The sequence below is a fragment of the Apus apus genome, chromosome 7 (genome assembly GCF_020740795.1).
Source record: "Apus apus isolate bApuApu2 chromosome 7, bApuApu2.pri.cur, whole genome shotgun sequence".
Taxonomy (NCBI): Eukaryota; Metazoa; Chordata; class Aves; order Apodiformes; family Apodidae; genus Apus; species Apus apus.
In genome coordinates, this window is record NC_067288.1 from 10302208 (window position 1) to 10316890 (window position 14683).

Below are 14683 nucleotides of genomic sequence, written 5' to 3' on the forward strand. Positions count from 1 at the left end.
AACCTGAGATATTTGTACGTCATAACTGAGGCTCTTGCTGTTATGCACCTGAAAGGAGGAATCTCAGAAAGAATCGCCAGGTTGGGGGTTGCTTCTGCAGCAACTAACTGAGCTATCTGATGAGAAGGTAAAATGATGCAAACTGGTTTGGGTGTGTAAAGATTCTACGCTACTGAAACTTCCTTTTGATATATGTACAGTACAGGAGAAATTCAGTGTCATTTTACTTTTCCCTATTCCTTTCATCCTGCTGTTTCTCCACACCCCATTCACTATTCAGGAAAAAAAAGAAGTGGAAAAGGGGGATGAAACAGTTTTGTTTTGTTTTGTTTTTCTCAGATCTAGCTTGCAGATTGGGTTAAATTTTTTTAGTACAGGAATATTAGCAGTTAATGACACTGAGCCTGTTTGATCTTTAGCTCATTAATAACTGTAACACACCATTCTGGAACCACAGCTTCCCATCTTTTAATTCTTCTCCTGTGTTGCAGAGGGGAAGGAGCTGCCCTTGCTGGCAGACTGCAGTTCCTATGGGACACAAGTGATTAAAAATGTAACTGGCTCCTTGCTGTTTGGCTGCCCTGCTGGAAGAATTATTTCAGGGTCTTTCAAAGGAAGGGAGGCATGGTTCCATAAGCACAGTATATTTAATGAAGCTTGTTAAATCATAAGCAATTTTCTGCATTGATGAAGTGTAATAGGTTTACTTTTCATTGTAAAGGGGGATGTCCTGGCAAAGGTTTTTATTTCCTCTTTCAGCCACACGTGCAGTGACTCCCCATGCAGTACAACTGAAGGAATGATGATCACCAAAAGGAGATGTGAAGACAGTGAGAAATGAGCTGGAGGCATGCAGGGTGTGAGAGAAGGGATGGAGGAATTCCCAAAGTGGGTCACTGACAAAACAAATGCTGTCTTATCCTGCAGCTCTGCCCCATGTCACAACTGCCATCACTGCACCCTCTTCCTGATGGCTCTGCTCCCCCAGTGGTGCAGAAGGTTGCAGGACCTGCTGTGCTCTACCTGAGGGGTAGGAATAGTAATTTTTTGGAAAAAAAAAATGTAAAAAATCTTTTAAAGTCAATTTCTGATTGTGCTTACATGGCAAAATCAACACCCATAGCTCTAAGTAAGGGAAGAAGCAGCCCACAGTTGAATAAATACAATGAGAAGATCTAGAGTCATTATAAAAATAAAGCCAAGCTAAGTAAGGTTAAAAAACCCCAAACCTCTCAAATGACCCTCTTCCCCAGACAACAGATGGGAAGCATCCCATGACCAGGACATCTGTGTCACAGTGAGTGCTAGAAGGATACATCAAACAAAACCTAAAGGATCAGCTTCTGAGAGAATGAATTTCATGTTCCCTGTCCTGCACAAAAGGCTACCAGAAGTTTCTGGGCTTCAGTTCACATTCATGTGGCTTGGCCTGGTTTTTCTGAACACGCCTAAACAAAAGCACTACAGAAGCATTACCAAATCAAATAAGTTAAAATTACTATGTTTATGATTACTTCAGTAAACACCATCACAAAGTTTAAAGATTCTTAATGCACTAGAGAGTTACATGGGAAAATGAGTAAAATCAGTTTTACCAAATATAAAAGTCAGAAACAATAAATGGTCCTGCAACTGTTCTGTCTCTGGTAACCTGCATTAAAATATATATAAAGTGTTCTGGGAACTGAAGTGATGCTTCAGTTCAATAAAACTAATGCAATTAAAGAGGAAGAATCCTGTTTTTCCTCTGCTTGCAATTTGAAATGAGAGCTTCCTAAAACTTGTGACCATTGCTGGAATTCAATTCAGGCCCCTGGCTTATCAAATTCCCAACTCTGGCACCATGCCTTTGAGGTATTATAAAGTGCTGCTCACACACCAGCTCTGTCTATGAATGCTCCAGATAAATATGAAGTCCAGACACCCCATTTTGAAACAGGGAAGTGTTCACTGTGAATCAAAATGGAGCTGCTAAACATGTGCAGCCTTCAGCCAGTGCAAGGTAACAAAGGAAAATGTGTTAGCACAAAAACATCTCTGTGTAACATTTTTTTAAACTTGGAAAGCTTTGCAGGACAGCACACCTATACAAAGCTGCAGGTTTCTGAGACCCTTTAGAGTAAGCATCTTATTCTGTAATTCATCCCAGAGCTGAGAAACGGCCAGGCTAATGAGCTCTCCTGCAGCCTCTTCCCCTGCAGGTGCTTCCCTTGAAGAACAATCTTAAATCAGACACTGCCATGCCAGATGTAACCCCCCCAAACATACACCAACCCCTCCTTCCCAATGTGGCTTAAGAAAGGCATGGCAGCACTAGCATCTGACTCTGATGAAATCACAAACAACCTCTCTGTTCAGACAGTGGGAGCCAAATTAATTCCTCAGCTTCTCTAATTCTTAGAGTCATGTCATGGGAATTCAGTATGGGAACATATTAATCTCTCTGATGGGTGATAATGCAATACATTACTGATGGGGGAGCCAGCACATCAGGACTGTGATAGTGACCCTGACCAACAAATGACTGAATGGGTAAGGAGAGAAGGAGCTGCTCTAGCTTGAAGGCACAGCCTCAACTTTGGCAGGAAGTCCTTCACTCTTGCCCCACTACTAATTTTCCAATGCATTACTTTGTCACTTGGGTATTCAGAAATGCTCATTATGAAGCTGTATGACAGCTCCTGATAATCTATGTCTGTGGCAAAGTAATTGATCCCTCTTTGCAGTGGTGATCTTTAACACTCATAGGGCACTGTAGGTTATTAGATGGAAGGCACCCTTTGATGGTCTCTAGTGTAATATGTTACCAGACAGCAATGTGCCAACTATCTATCACTTAAAAAAAAAATGTTGTCCCTGAGAAAGGACCTGGCAGCAGGAGCGAGGAGAGGAAGAGAGTTTAATTATATTTGTGGACAGAAAGATGTCCTGAGAAGACTGGGCAGCCTGATTATTTATTGGCTGTTCAAAAGTACTAAACACAATCTAAGAAGATAATCAGGCTCTGAGATACACGGTGGTTCACATTGTTGTTACAGACTCTAGCCTTGAAGTCAAGTTCATGCTGAAGAACAAGATTACCTCTTACAATATGTAGTTCACTTCTGAAAATGTAAAGGGTAAAAGACATATTAGTAATGTTGGCATTAGTGGAGGCAGCTGTTTTTAGATACTTGGTATTTCAGGGACGTGAGTTTAGCATCATTATTAGAAGTACAGCTTACTATATTCCTCTGCTAACTTTCCAACAGTGAGCAGATGGTTACCCTATTACCAACCATTTGCATTTAACATATTGTAATGATTTATGTAGCACATGTCACTGAGCAAAGTGAAAACAGTTGATGGCACCTAATTAGTTGACTGTGAAGATGCATATCTCAATGTATATATCCTTATTGTGATAGAATGTTATCTTTCTGGTGGTGAATAGGTTTAATGTGCAGTGTAGCAAATATTTATGGCATTTAAACATGCACCACTATGTCCCTCTGTCCTCGAGGCAGTATTGCTATCATTAACATTTGTACCAGTACTCCCATTACATGCCTGTTTTATGAGTGATGGTGCAGGGAGGACAGATTATAAGCGATCCACTGTGCTTCTTCACCAATCTTTCCTAAGCATAGTTCAAAGTGCTTTATAAATCCTAACATATCAGATACTGGCTCACATTAGAGGCCAACACACCTAGTGAGGGTGGAAGTGGTGATACTGTATGGCTGAGAGGAAAGACACTCTGCATAGCAGAAAAGGATTTAAGAGGGGAAATGAAATGAATCACAAGGTCTTCCATGGAGTTTACAAGGAAGAAGCTGACAACTATTGACATTTGCACTAACATCAAAGTTAGAGGATAGACTCAAGGCTTCAAGAAAGAGAATAACTTTAGAAGACTGCCCTCCAGCTCTGGGATATGGGCATATGTATGCATCATATGTATTGCATTATCCATAGTATGTCCCATGGGATGATCACCCCTAACCCACTGCATGAAGCTGTGGATTATTGGCCTCTTCCTGAAATGTTTTTATTTGCTTTTAGGCTTATTATACAACAGTGGTCATCACCCCAGAAATTTCAAAATAATAATCAGTGAAGTACGTGATGTTACTTCAGAGTATGGCAGCATTTCCAGCATAGAAGTCATACTAATAATGCATTTTTATTAATTGCTGCTTGCTTAGAAGTCTGGATGAACAGTTCTGTAAGCAGCCAGACACTTAGCGGATAGACTCTAAGGACTCAGCATGATGAAAAAATTAAACCTGGTCTCATACAGGAGTGGTAGTGTATCGAGTTCTCCAATTCCTGCTCCCTCCTAATGTCATTAGGATGCCTCTTGCCATTGAGCATCCTTTCATTTCTACCATGTCCCACAAATTTGACCAGGACACAGCATGTCCTGCAAAAGGCTACAGCTAAGATTATGCTTTCCTGAATGCGTCAGCAGCCAGACTTTCTCTTGGGAATGCTACCTGGAGCATAACCCCTTGCCTCTCTTTCTCTGCCAGTATTACTGCCTGCTAAATTCACAGCAATGCTGTTTCTTTCTGTAGCTCTTTTCTTACTTGTCCATTAGCAAGACTGCACTCTGTGAAAACATGACTACAGAAGTGTTTAAAACTTACCCTGTTGTTCAGCTCAGTGAACAAGATGTTTTACCTGTGTTTTACTACAGATCTTTGGTGCAGAGTCATTTGCACTACAGCCCGCTGCAATCAAGTAAGAACCATGATGATTCCCTTTGTGTGCTAGTACTGCTGAGGCCCGTTCATCCCAGAGACAGACTCAAGAGTGAAGGAGAGGAAGGGTTCTCACAGACCCCACCTAACAAGACTATTAGACCTTGACCTTTAGAAATTCACTTTCAGTTTTCTGAAGAGGTGTCTATGTGTGAGTCTATCACTGAATTTAGAACTGTTCTGCTTTACATCAGCCTTATTATATGAAGATGAGAGAGGATGAAAACACTGTCAGATGTGTTTCTTTTTCTAATTTATTTTAAACAGAAGCTGGGACAGCCTCTACTTCTGTTCTCCCTCCTTGCTTTCCTTCCTTCTGTCCTCACTTCCTCTCCCTCACTTTTTTGCCCTTACTCCTCTTACGTGAAAGCATTTGAAACTGATCAGTTCTATATGGGTAACTTCAGTGAAATTAATCCTGATTTACAGGATGGCATCTGAAACTAGTGTCATGTCTGGAACCTTGTTTCAATACTTAACTTCTCTTAAAGGGAGTGATACAACGCGTTAACTACAGGACTGTACTACAGGGGGATAAGAGGAAAGATGGTAAAGTTTAGTCTCCTTGTTTCAATCATTTCCTTAAATCGCAGCTGAACAATAGCTCATTTATTATGACTAACAAAAAAGATTAACAGAGAGAGAGCAAGAGAAACATCACCTGTGTCAAGAGAAAGGCTGTAGATAATCTGGATTCAACTACTTTCTGCAGAGGAGTATCCAGGAAAAATCAACTCCTAAGCATGTGTAGTTGGGTACTGAGATAGACAAAACAAATAGCAGGCAATCTTACTATGCCAGTGCCCATGGAAGGGATCAGAACGTTAAATTAAAAAACAACAACAACAACAAAACATCCTGCAAGTTGGTAGTTCATATTAGTTGTGAAATAGCTGGAAATTTTTAAATTTTTAAGATGATAATATGTTGTACCACTCCACCTGAACCTGAAGGACATCCCTGTGCCAGGAATCATTTGTACATGTGATCCAGGAGTTCCTTAAGCTTATTTCAGTGTTTGCATTAAATTCAACTCGTGTGAAATGAAAAGCTTAAAGGAAAATGTTTCTGCAAGATATTGGAATCACTGAATTTATTCAGAAAAGCTCTTTGGATTGCTTTTCAGCATACAAAGTACTATAGAAAGAAAAATTCTCGTTTTTTTCATCAGGAGTTTCATCTCTAGTCCTTTAATGTTCAGTGGCAAAATGAATTATATTACAGAAAGGCTTGGTGCCTTTCCTCAAACACCCTGATCCTGCATGATACTCAGCTTCCTTTAAAGACAGCTGAGGGAGATTAGTATGGAAATCAGCTAAGAAAAGATGATCAAATGCTAATGAGCAAAGGTGGTGAGTGAAACCTGGTGATTTAGACTCACTAGTTACAAAAGTGCATATCAGAATTAGAGACCTAGTCAGCCATCCAGACTCCAATGATCTGCTCCCCTTCCAGTCACTACAAAACTAAGACTGCTCTGAATTGACAGACAGGACTAGTGTCACCAGGATGGAAGGTAGAAACCAATATTATTTTAACATGAGCAGGAGTAAAACCCATGCAGGACACCTGTACTGAGTTAACTACTAAAGACTGCTCAGTCTGAATAAACACAGTGGCCATTTAATGATTTCAATTCCTGAAGATCCTAGATTTGTTTGCAGAAAATGACGGACTATTTTCCTTAGTGATATATTACAGTAGATTTATCAAAAAAAGCTAACTGCACTTGGGAATTAAAGCTAAACTGACATACTCTTAAATACATGTTTCTTTTTCATTCCTGTTCTCTAATGAGTTCATAATTTAATTGAAGAAACTGCCAGATTCCCTCCAAATACTAGCAAAAACCTCAAAGGAGAATAAGCTGCTTAAGCAAGTGTTCTCATAAAACAAAGAGTATCCAAGTACAGTAAATAAATCCTAGAAACAAGAATGGTATTTCATTGTCTGCTTAAAAAAGTAAAGCCTACATATCTCCATATTGATGGTTCGGTTCTGAGCTGAACATTAATGGAAACATTTTCTATTATAAATAAAACTAAAGCACTTCTATATATTACCACTTCCCTAGGGCAAAGTTCTGCCTTCGGATAAATTACAGAGGGATATTATTACAGCATTGTCAAGCGTATGCCCGAGTAACATACAGATTTAATCCCATTAATCCATCCATAGAACGGATCTGTAGAATAAGCCAGAAGATGAAGCCTGGTAGAACCCAACCTTCGTGGTGTGACTGCCCGCTGAAGGCTGCAGTGCAAACTCTAGGCTCAGGGGGGCAGATGAGCTCTTTTTTAAGAGGAAGGGCGCTCCCCTACCCCAAATCCACCACCGCAATACTGAGGAAGTGGTTCAGGGTCATGGCTGGCACGAGGAGCAGGCTGATTAATAAGGCAAAAATGCCCCAACTCCCTAAGAAGCAAATATGCTTTCCTCGAGAGTAATTTATTCAGATTCTGAGATGGATTTAAATTTAGAAGGGAGAATAAGAGAGCAAGAAACTGTTAAAACTGAGAATATTTTTCACTTGCATACTGTGAGTTAGAGGTGTCTGATGCTGCTGGAACTGCAACCATAGCTGAGACGGGGTCAGAAACCCCTGGGGCTTAAACACAGCAGCTTCAAGGCAAGAAGAATATAAAAATTAATTCCAAAGGACTTAATAACATTGTACAGAGAAGCTGTATATTCTGGTGTCAGAAGGAAACTAGTGGTTCTTACATAAAAACCTAGTCACCCAAAAAGCAGTAAGATCCTCTGTTTTAGCCAGCTAGTTATTCTCTCACCTGCTGAGGCAATGCTTTTTTACTAGCATCCTGAATTACAGTTAATATACAGTGCATAAATGTAAACATAACTGACAATGTAACAGTAAAAACATAAATATTTTGGAATGAACGCAGTCAAACCTTTAGCAGCTTGATCCAAAATCTGCTGGGAACCTTTTGCTTGACTTAAAAGGAATTATAATCAGCATTTTAGTGAACTTCTTATAGAAAAAAATGTTTATAAAGGGAGCTGTGCCTTGCAGCTTCCAGCCAGGACTGTCCTTCATGTGGAATTGAAGACAGGCAGTGCTCACAGACCAGCCAGGCCACTCCTGCAGGCAGCAAAGTGAGCAAAACCTTCCCGAGGTTACCGCACAGGACACCCTCTGATTCTCTGCAACACGGCCAGATGAGGGGAAAAAATGTCTGCTCTTTCTTAGTTTTCCATCCCAGAAGACTTTATTTATGCATCAGTCGACCTTTCTAGCTGCTAGGACCATCTTGCTTCAGCAGTTAATTAACACAAGTGCCATAATTTAATACAGTTAATGCTACTTGATGCCCTTTAATGTACCTTCCATTAGTGATATTATTGTAGTATTACCCTGTAAATTAAAATGAGATCAAGACTAAGAGAGGCTCTCTTTAATTAAGGTACCGGCACACTACATCGTCCATTATTCACTAGAAGAAATCACCCTGATTTAGTGAAGCACACCATCAGTAAGTCAGACTTAGTTCATGTGGATTATTAAGTTTCTTGAATAATGGGAGTGCAGTGGGGTTGCTGAAATTGCTAACAGCCACGTTTCCTTTTTTTTTCATCATCTTAATAAATACACAATGGAAGCGGCAAATTGAAGATGAATAAAAAGATGGTAATAGAGGAGGTAAGGTGTTCATTGAGAGTACACAGGTCTTCATCTCTAATGCAGCATACATCAGGCTTACTTCACACCAAAATGCAAAGCAATGACAAAACAAGCCCCATAGTAAGTGGGCAAATCTCCCATTTAACATTTGTTGTGAAGTACGTACCACCCTAGCATCTTGTATATAAAATATGGCAGCTTTAAGATGCCTTTTACTGTCATTAATCCTTAAAATACAGTGTGAAACAAATAACATGCTGCTTTTAGAAGTATGCTATTATGAGCTTTGGTGATTTTAACTGTATTTCATAGAATCATAGAATGGTTTGGGTTGGAAGGGACCTAGAAGATCTTCTAGTTCCAACCCCCCCACAGGGGCAGTGACACCTTCCACTAGACCAGGTTGCACAAAGCCCAGTCAAACCTGGCCTTGAACACCTCCAGGGAGGGGGCACCCGCAACCTGTTCCAGTATCTCACCACCCTCACACTAAATAATTTCTTCCTAATGTTTAACCTAAATCTTCCCTCTTCCACTTTAAAACCATTACTCCTTGTCCTATCACTACATACCCTGGTAAAAAGCCCCTCCCCAGCTTTCCTGTAGGCCCCTTCAGATACTGCAAAGCCACTATAAGGTCTCCCCAAAGCCTTCTCCAGTCTGAACAACGCCAGCTCTCTCAGTCTGTCTTCATAGCAGAGATGCTCCAGCCCTGGAGGACTTGCTCCATTTAACCTATAGGTCATTTTTTTTTCAGTGAAAGGGCTAACTTTAAAATGTGTCTGCTAGCATAACTCTTCCAATCATGTCAAGTGGCTTTGTAACATCCCTCTGTATCATGTCCACATGGAATAGTCTAGTCTAGTTTTACTAAATTTATATAAATATCTATGTCTCAAAGCCCAGAATGTGAAATGCCGTAGCAAAAAACCCACACATTATAACTTCATTTCCAGTTAACTTCCTAAATTACCATGCAAGAGCTGGAAAGCCCAGCTGAATCGGGAACAATGGCACAAAGCTCCTGGTGACCCTTGCTCCCCTCCATCGTGTTCCCATGCTCAGAACACGCCAGGGCACATGACCATAAAGCTTATTTGGAAACTCTTTGGAGGGTGGGGTCATATGGTTTCTGGTAGGAGACCAAGAATACCTAAAACCAGCTGGCAGTGGGCCTATTGCAAGTTATATTTGTGCAACTAAATAATTGGGGCCTGTGTACTACAGCCCCACAGCTACTTCACAGTAAGCAAGCCCATAAAATGTTTTTAACAAGGAGGGCTCACTGCATATTGAAGGAAAGGCCATCAAATCCCTAAAGAGCTGTTCTCATTAGCAGAAGAGAGAAGAATTGACATGCATCTAATCTAGTGAGATACTATTATACATCAGGTATTTCTTTTAAAGCATGTGTCCAATTACTGCAGCATTTAGACAACAAGCATCAGCATCAGATAAGTTCTCTGTACGGTCATGCTTCATTTCTATAGATAACTTTTCACAAGACTGCCACGTCTCAGATGTGCTCAGAAGGTTTCTAATTTGCACGAAGTGCACTCTTGTGTAATCTTTCAGATGATTTCTTTAATAAAGTACCAATAGTCTAGTTGAAGTCAGACTAAGCTCCAAATTGTTTTTCAGATGGGGAGCAGCTTTTCCTTAAACTGTGCACCTTAAAATCCTGAGCTTTGATATGATGCCTCTCCTGAGCTAACCTATGTGGAGCCCATGGAGAAAGGATGCTCATTAAACAGAACAAATATGTTATTTTTTGTATATGCTGAGGCTAATTTTACCAAACTATTTCAAACAGTAACTTAAACTGCGTATGATCCACTTAGCTCTTCCAAGAGATTTCTGAAAAACAATTTACAATGTATCTAATGAAAATGACAGTAAGAATTCTTAAATCAGCAACTTTATCTTACAGAGCAACTATCTTATACTTTCACATATTCAATTAGTGAGTCCGTGTGCATGCATATATATTTGGGGTGGACACAGAAGACTGTAACTACATGAGAAATCTACTGTCTTAAGAAATGTATTTTGATGTAATATAAAAATATATTCCCACTGCAAAAGCACTTGGGCATTAAAATCTGTACGTGGCATCAATTCTTCCTTCATATAAAGTTATTCAATAGTTTTTCAATAGATTACATCACATTAATTTGATTATATTTTGATTTTATGTATCAATTTTTGCTATGTGGAAATGCTTATGAACATGAAAGGTTTGCATAAAAGAGCTAGAAAATGGCAAACTCCCAACAGCAGTAATAAAAATGTAGTCACCAGTGTTTTATATGATCTCTGTTTCTATATTTTTCCACTCAGTTCTGTGTCTGCAGAAAGTGCCCTGGCCTTCTAAGATGTGTTAGCTTTCCTGTTTGTTTTGATACTTAGCTTCTTTAAAAAAAAGATAAATTAAAAACATTTGAACTTTCTATAGAAGAAACAGAGAAGGAAAAGGTACATTAGAGAGGTGAGTGAATTGCTAATACAGAAGGTCTCATTTACTTCTGAACAAATGGACATCCAAGATACATGTAAAGTGTATCACCCTCCTGCTTGAGGTGATCAGTGAATTGCTAGGTTGAGTTGGGAAGAAGATTTCCCAGTAGGAATGTCATTGCACAGTTATTATTTCTGAGGTGACAGCACCTGATATCAGCCACTGCTTGCCCTAGGGGGACTATTTATCTTGAACCCAGCTAATAATTTTAGTTATGTTTAAATCAGTCTCTCTAAAACACTGATTTTTTTAATTATTTTTTTTTTCCATTTTACTTCAGCTTCACGTCATTTCAGAGCTAACTGAAGTACAAGGAATGGAATTTAATTTCTTCTGCCTTTCTCGTTCATTGGCAGGTCATAGCTGGACCTAGTGGGAAGGGTCCACGCAAGGGCTGCTGTATCAATCACACCTTACATTACAGGCCTGAAAAAGTAAAATTATAGAAGAGAATCTCTCTTTCCAGTTAATTGCCATCAGATTAGGCTCCAACTATATAAAAGCAGAAAGTGTCCTAATGTCAGGGTGAATTCCTGAGCCAATGTAAGAAACTGTTACTTCTATCCTGCTCATGAGACCTAAGGCTCAAGATCCTAGCTGATATGATGGTGTTGGTCATAGGCTGGACTCGACCTTAAAAGGTCTTTTCCAGCCTTGGTAATTCTGTGATTCTGTGATCCCAGGCCGGTGACAGCAAACACCCAGGACTTTGTGCTGCTGAGTCAGAAACTGATAGCATGACCACAAACAGACTTCAACTGAGACAGGTTTCCAGTGAATATATCCCATCAGACAAATCTCACAATGTTTGGGAAAATAAGCAGTTTTGAGTAGCTTGTAAAACCAAACACACATGCTTGTTTCTAAAGGTATGTATTAGCTTACCTTCCATATACCCTTATGTCTGAAATTGCATAAAAGTAGCGTGCCAGGTGTTGCTCATCTACATATATTTCTCCAGTTGCTGGCCTAAGCAGTCTTATCCTCAGATCTGTGATGGTAAAGAAATCTCTTAGCTTCTTGGTTGTGTCAAGCTGGCCATAAAGGGAAGCCATGTTATGAAGCCGAGGTCCAGCAAAAAAAGCAAATCTATCTTTGATTTCAAAGTGGATTATTTTACTATTTGTCATGTACCCAGTAGAGTATTCCTCTGTGCAAATGATTTCTAGGACTGTGTGCTGCGATAAATCCCTCACTGATTTTGGATCCATGTGGAAAGCATCTAAGCAGTCTGTGGCATAGTATTGGTAGGGCTGCCATGTTCGTCCATAGTCGAGTGATTTCTCCAGGATCATTTGGTCTGGACGGCCAGATTCAAAAGTGATAACTATGTTATCTGTCAGCTCAATAGTTTTGTTCCAGGAGAGTGTAATATTAACATGAAGAGGCTTTGGATAATCCTTCCAAGTTGTAGACTGCCAAAATGTGGAGGGATGCCTTCCTTCAAGATCGAACATCAGTTCTGGAGGATGAGCCAGTTCTTGGGTACTTGCATCACATTCATTATTGCACATGTAGGGATTCCCCTGGAAAAGAGCAAAGCAGTGTTACAAGAGGCATGGCATAGATGACTTTGACAAAGAAAGATGTTTTTGTTTGGCACATGAGAACTGCTGCTTTTTCTGCAAGAGTGAAACCATGAATGAAAAAACAAGTGCTTGCAAAGGTATTCACCTTTGTCTTGAGGAGAGTTATCCTGACCCTTGCACCTGTTAATGTATAAACACATGCATATACATCACCCTTGCTTCTGTAACATAAACATTTTTCTTGGTATGTTTCAGAGAAAGAAACAAATTTATTTACTCTGAATGACTCAGACCAGTGATCAAGTCACAAAAGACTCAGAACAGTATGCAAATCGCTAATAGCTCAGTAATTCCTAGAAAGCTGAAACAGACAAAGAGAATTTATTTTTAAAACAAGCATGTTCCTCGAGAGCTCCATAAACTGAAGAAGTAATTTTTAGGGCAAGTGTTCTGAGGACAACAGTGCAGCCCAGATGTACTTGAACCAGTACCCATATGTACATGAACATGTGAACCAGTACCCATATGTACATGAACATGTGAACCAGTACCCAGTACACCTTCAAGGTTTCTTTCACCTGGGCATGAAATTTATTATGCTTAACTGTGCTCCCAGCATAGCACCAGCTTGCCTTAAAACATTCACACTTGCTATCAAAAAAACATTAGAAAAACAGTGCTCTGCCAGCTCTGGGGCTTGATTCAGACATCTGCCATCTTATTACAGGGTAGCGAAGCACTTCAGGAGAGACTTTTCATGAAGCACCGGCTCAAATTTATCAGGACAAAATAATCCAGCACTTGATTAGGTGGGAGATGTCAGCTGCTCCTGTTGGAACACTGCCAAGATGGCCAGAGGTCTGAACCGGGGCTTCAGTTAAAAACAGCAACAAAAAAATCTGCCAATACTGCACAGTTTTTGCTGCTGCTTATCCTCTGTAGATAGGTGAAAGTGAATTAATTATCTTCCTGGCCTTTTGATGCATTAACTTGCATGCTACAATCTTCTTCACAAAGGCTATTTTGTCTGCAGATTGAGGATATCTTGCAGCAGTTGCCAAGATATCAGACCCCATAGGCTGCACTGAATCACCTCTGTCTCATTTCAGCTTTCAACAGTACAGGAGTATTTTGCTACTTGTTCATTCTGTGTTTGTTCCAGAGCGCAACCACTGCCCTGTATCCTTCCTGCCACCTTACATATGGATTGTAGAACAACCATGCCCCTTTACACTGATGGTTGGCACCACTGGAGGAAAAGATGCATGTGCCTGTGCCTTGCAGGGCTCGACAGGGGCATCAGTGTAGCTGCTATTGACATTAATCAGAGTTCCCCTCACTTACCCTGGAAACAGAACAAGCCCTGGTATGATAATTAACCTTTTTTTTATATATAATTACAGTTAGGCTTCTTTCCATCTGAAAGGCTCAGGGCAATGAAGCTACTCAGTGCCATCCAGTGTGGGAAATGGGTTTCAAACATGAGTTTCCACCTTGGTCACTGTCCTGCTCCTGTCATACTCCCAGAAAACACAAGCAAAAGGACTTTTGCACACACTTTGACCTGCCCGTGGGCAACTTCCTCTTACCTGGACAGGGAAATATTATCTTATTTCTCTCTCTCTCTCTTTTCCATTAATACAGCTGAATGCTAAAAGTGAAATGATTCACTGGGACTTGAAGTTAGGAAAAAACTACAAGACAACAAAAAGAGTTTTTTGAAAAGCAGCATGCTGCTTGTTACACTGACAGCATCAAAGCGTGCAACCGTAACTGAAAATACTTGGTAAAACGCATCTATAATAAGTGCCGGTTACAGCTCTCATTTCAAGCTTACGGTTGCTATTTCTATGCCTTCCTTTTGAATAAAACAGTGAAAAATCAAAATACGTTTCAAGCAGAACAAAGAAAAGAACAATTTTGTTATTATTTAAGCTCCATTTAATACATCAGACACAATTGTCAGGATTTGCTAACTTACTTAGGCCTTTTCCTTAGGGAAAAAATGTATATAGTGAAACCTGTAAAGTCACAGACCCTTTGACTATGTGTAAAGATCAGTTTTTGCAGAAAATGCTCAATGTTATGCAAATCACATGTTTCTGAAGTTTACTAGAAAAATCTGTTCACTTCTGTGCCTGTCACTATGAAGTTACCTGCATGCCTACAGTGTACAGGCTTGTGTCGTCCCTTTGGCAAAAACAACTTCACTGGGAGGTCATGGGTATCAAAACACAGCAAATAAATG

The 14683-nt window shown here is 40.0% G+C and overlaps 1 protein-coding gene across 5 annotated transcripts in view; it reads right to left on the bottom strand.

Annotated features, from left to right (window-relative positions):
* The window catches only part of NTNG1 (netrin G1), a 150129-nt gene that overhangs the window by 76490 nt on the left and 58956 nt on the right, over window positions 1-14683 (bottom strand). For all 5 annotated transcript variants that reach the window (XM_051624598.1, XM_051624596.1, XM_051624595.1 and 2 more), the window contains exon 2: window positions 11792-12432. In XM_051624598.1, the coding sequence (XP_051480558.1) occupies window positions 11792-12432 (641 nt within the window). The remainder of the gene's footprint in view (window positions 1-11791; window positions 12433-14683) is intronic.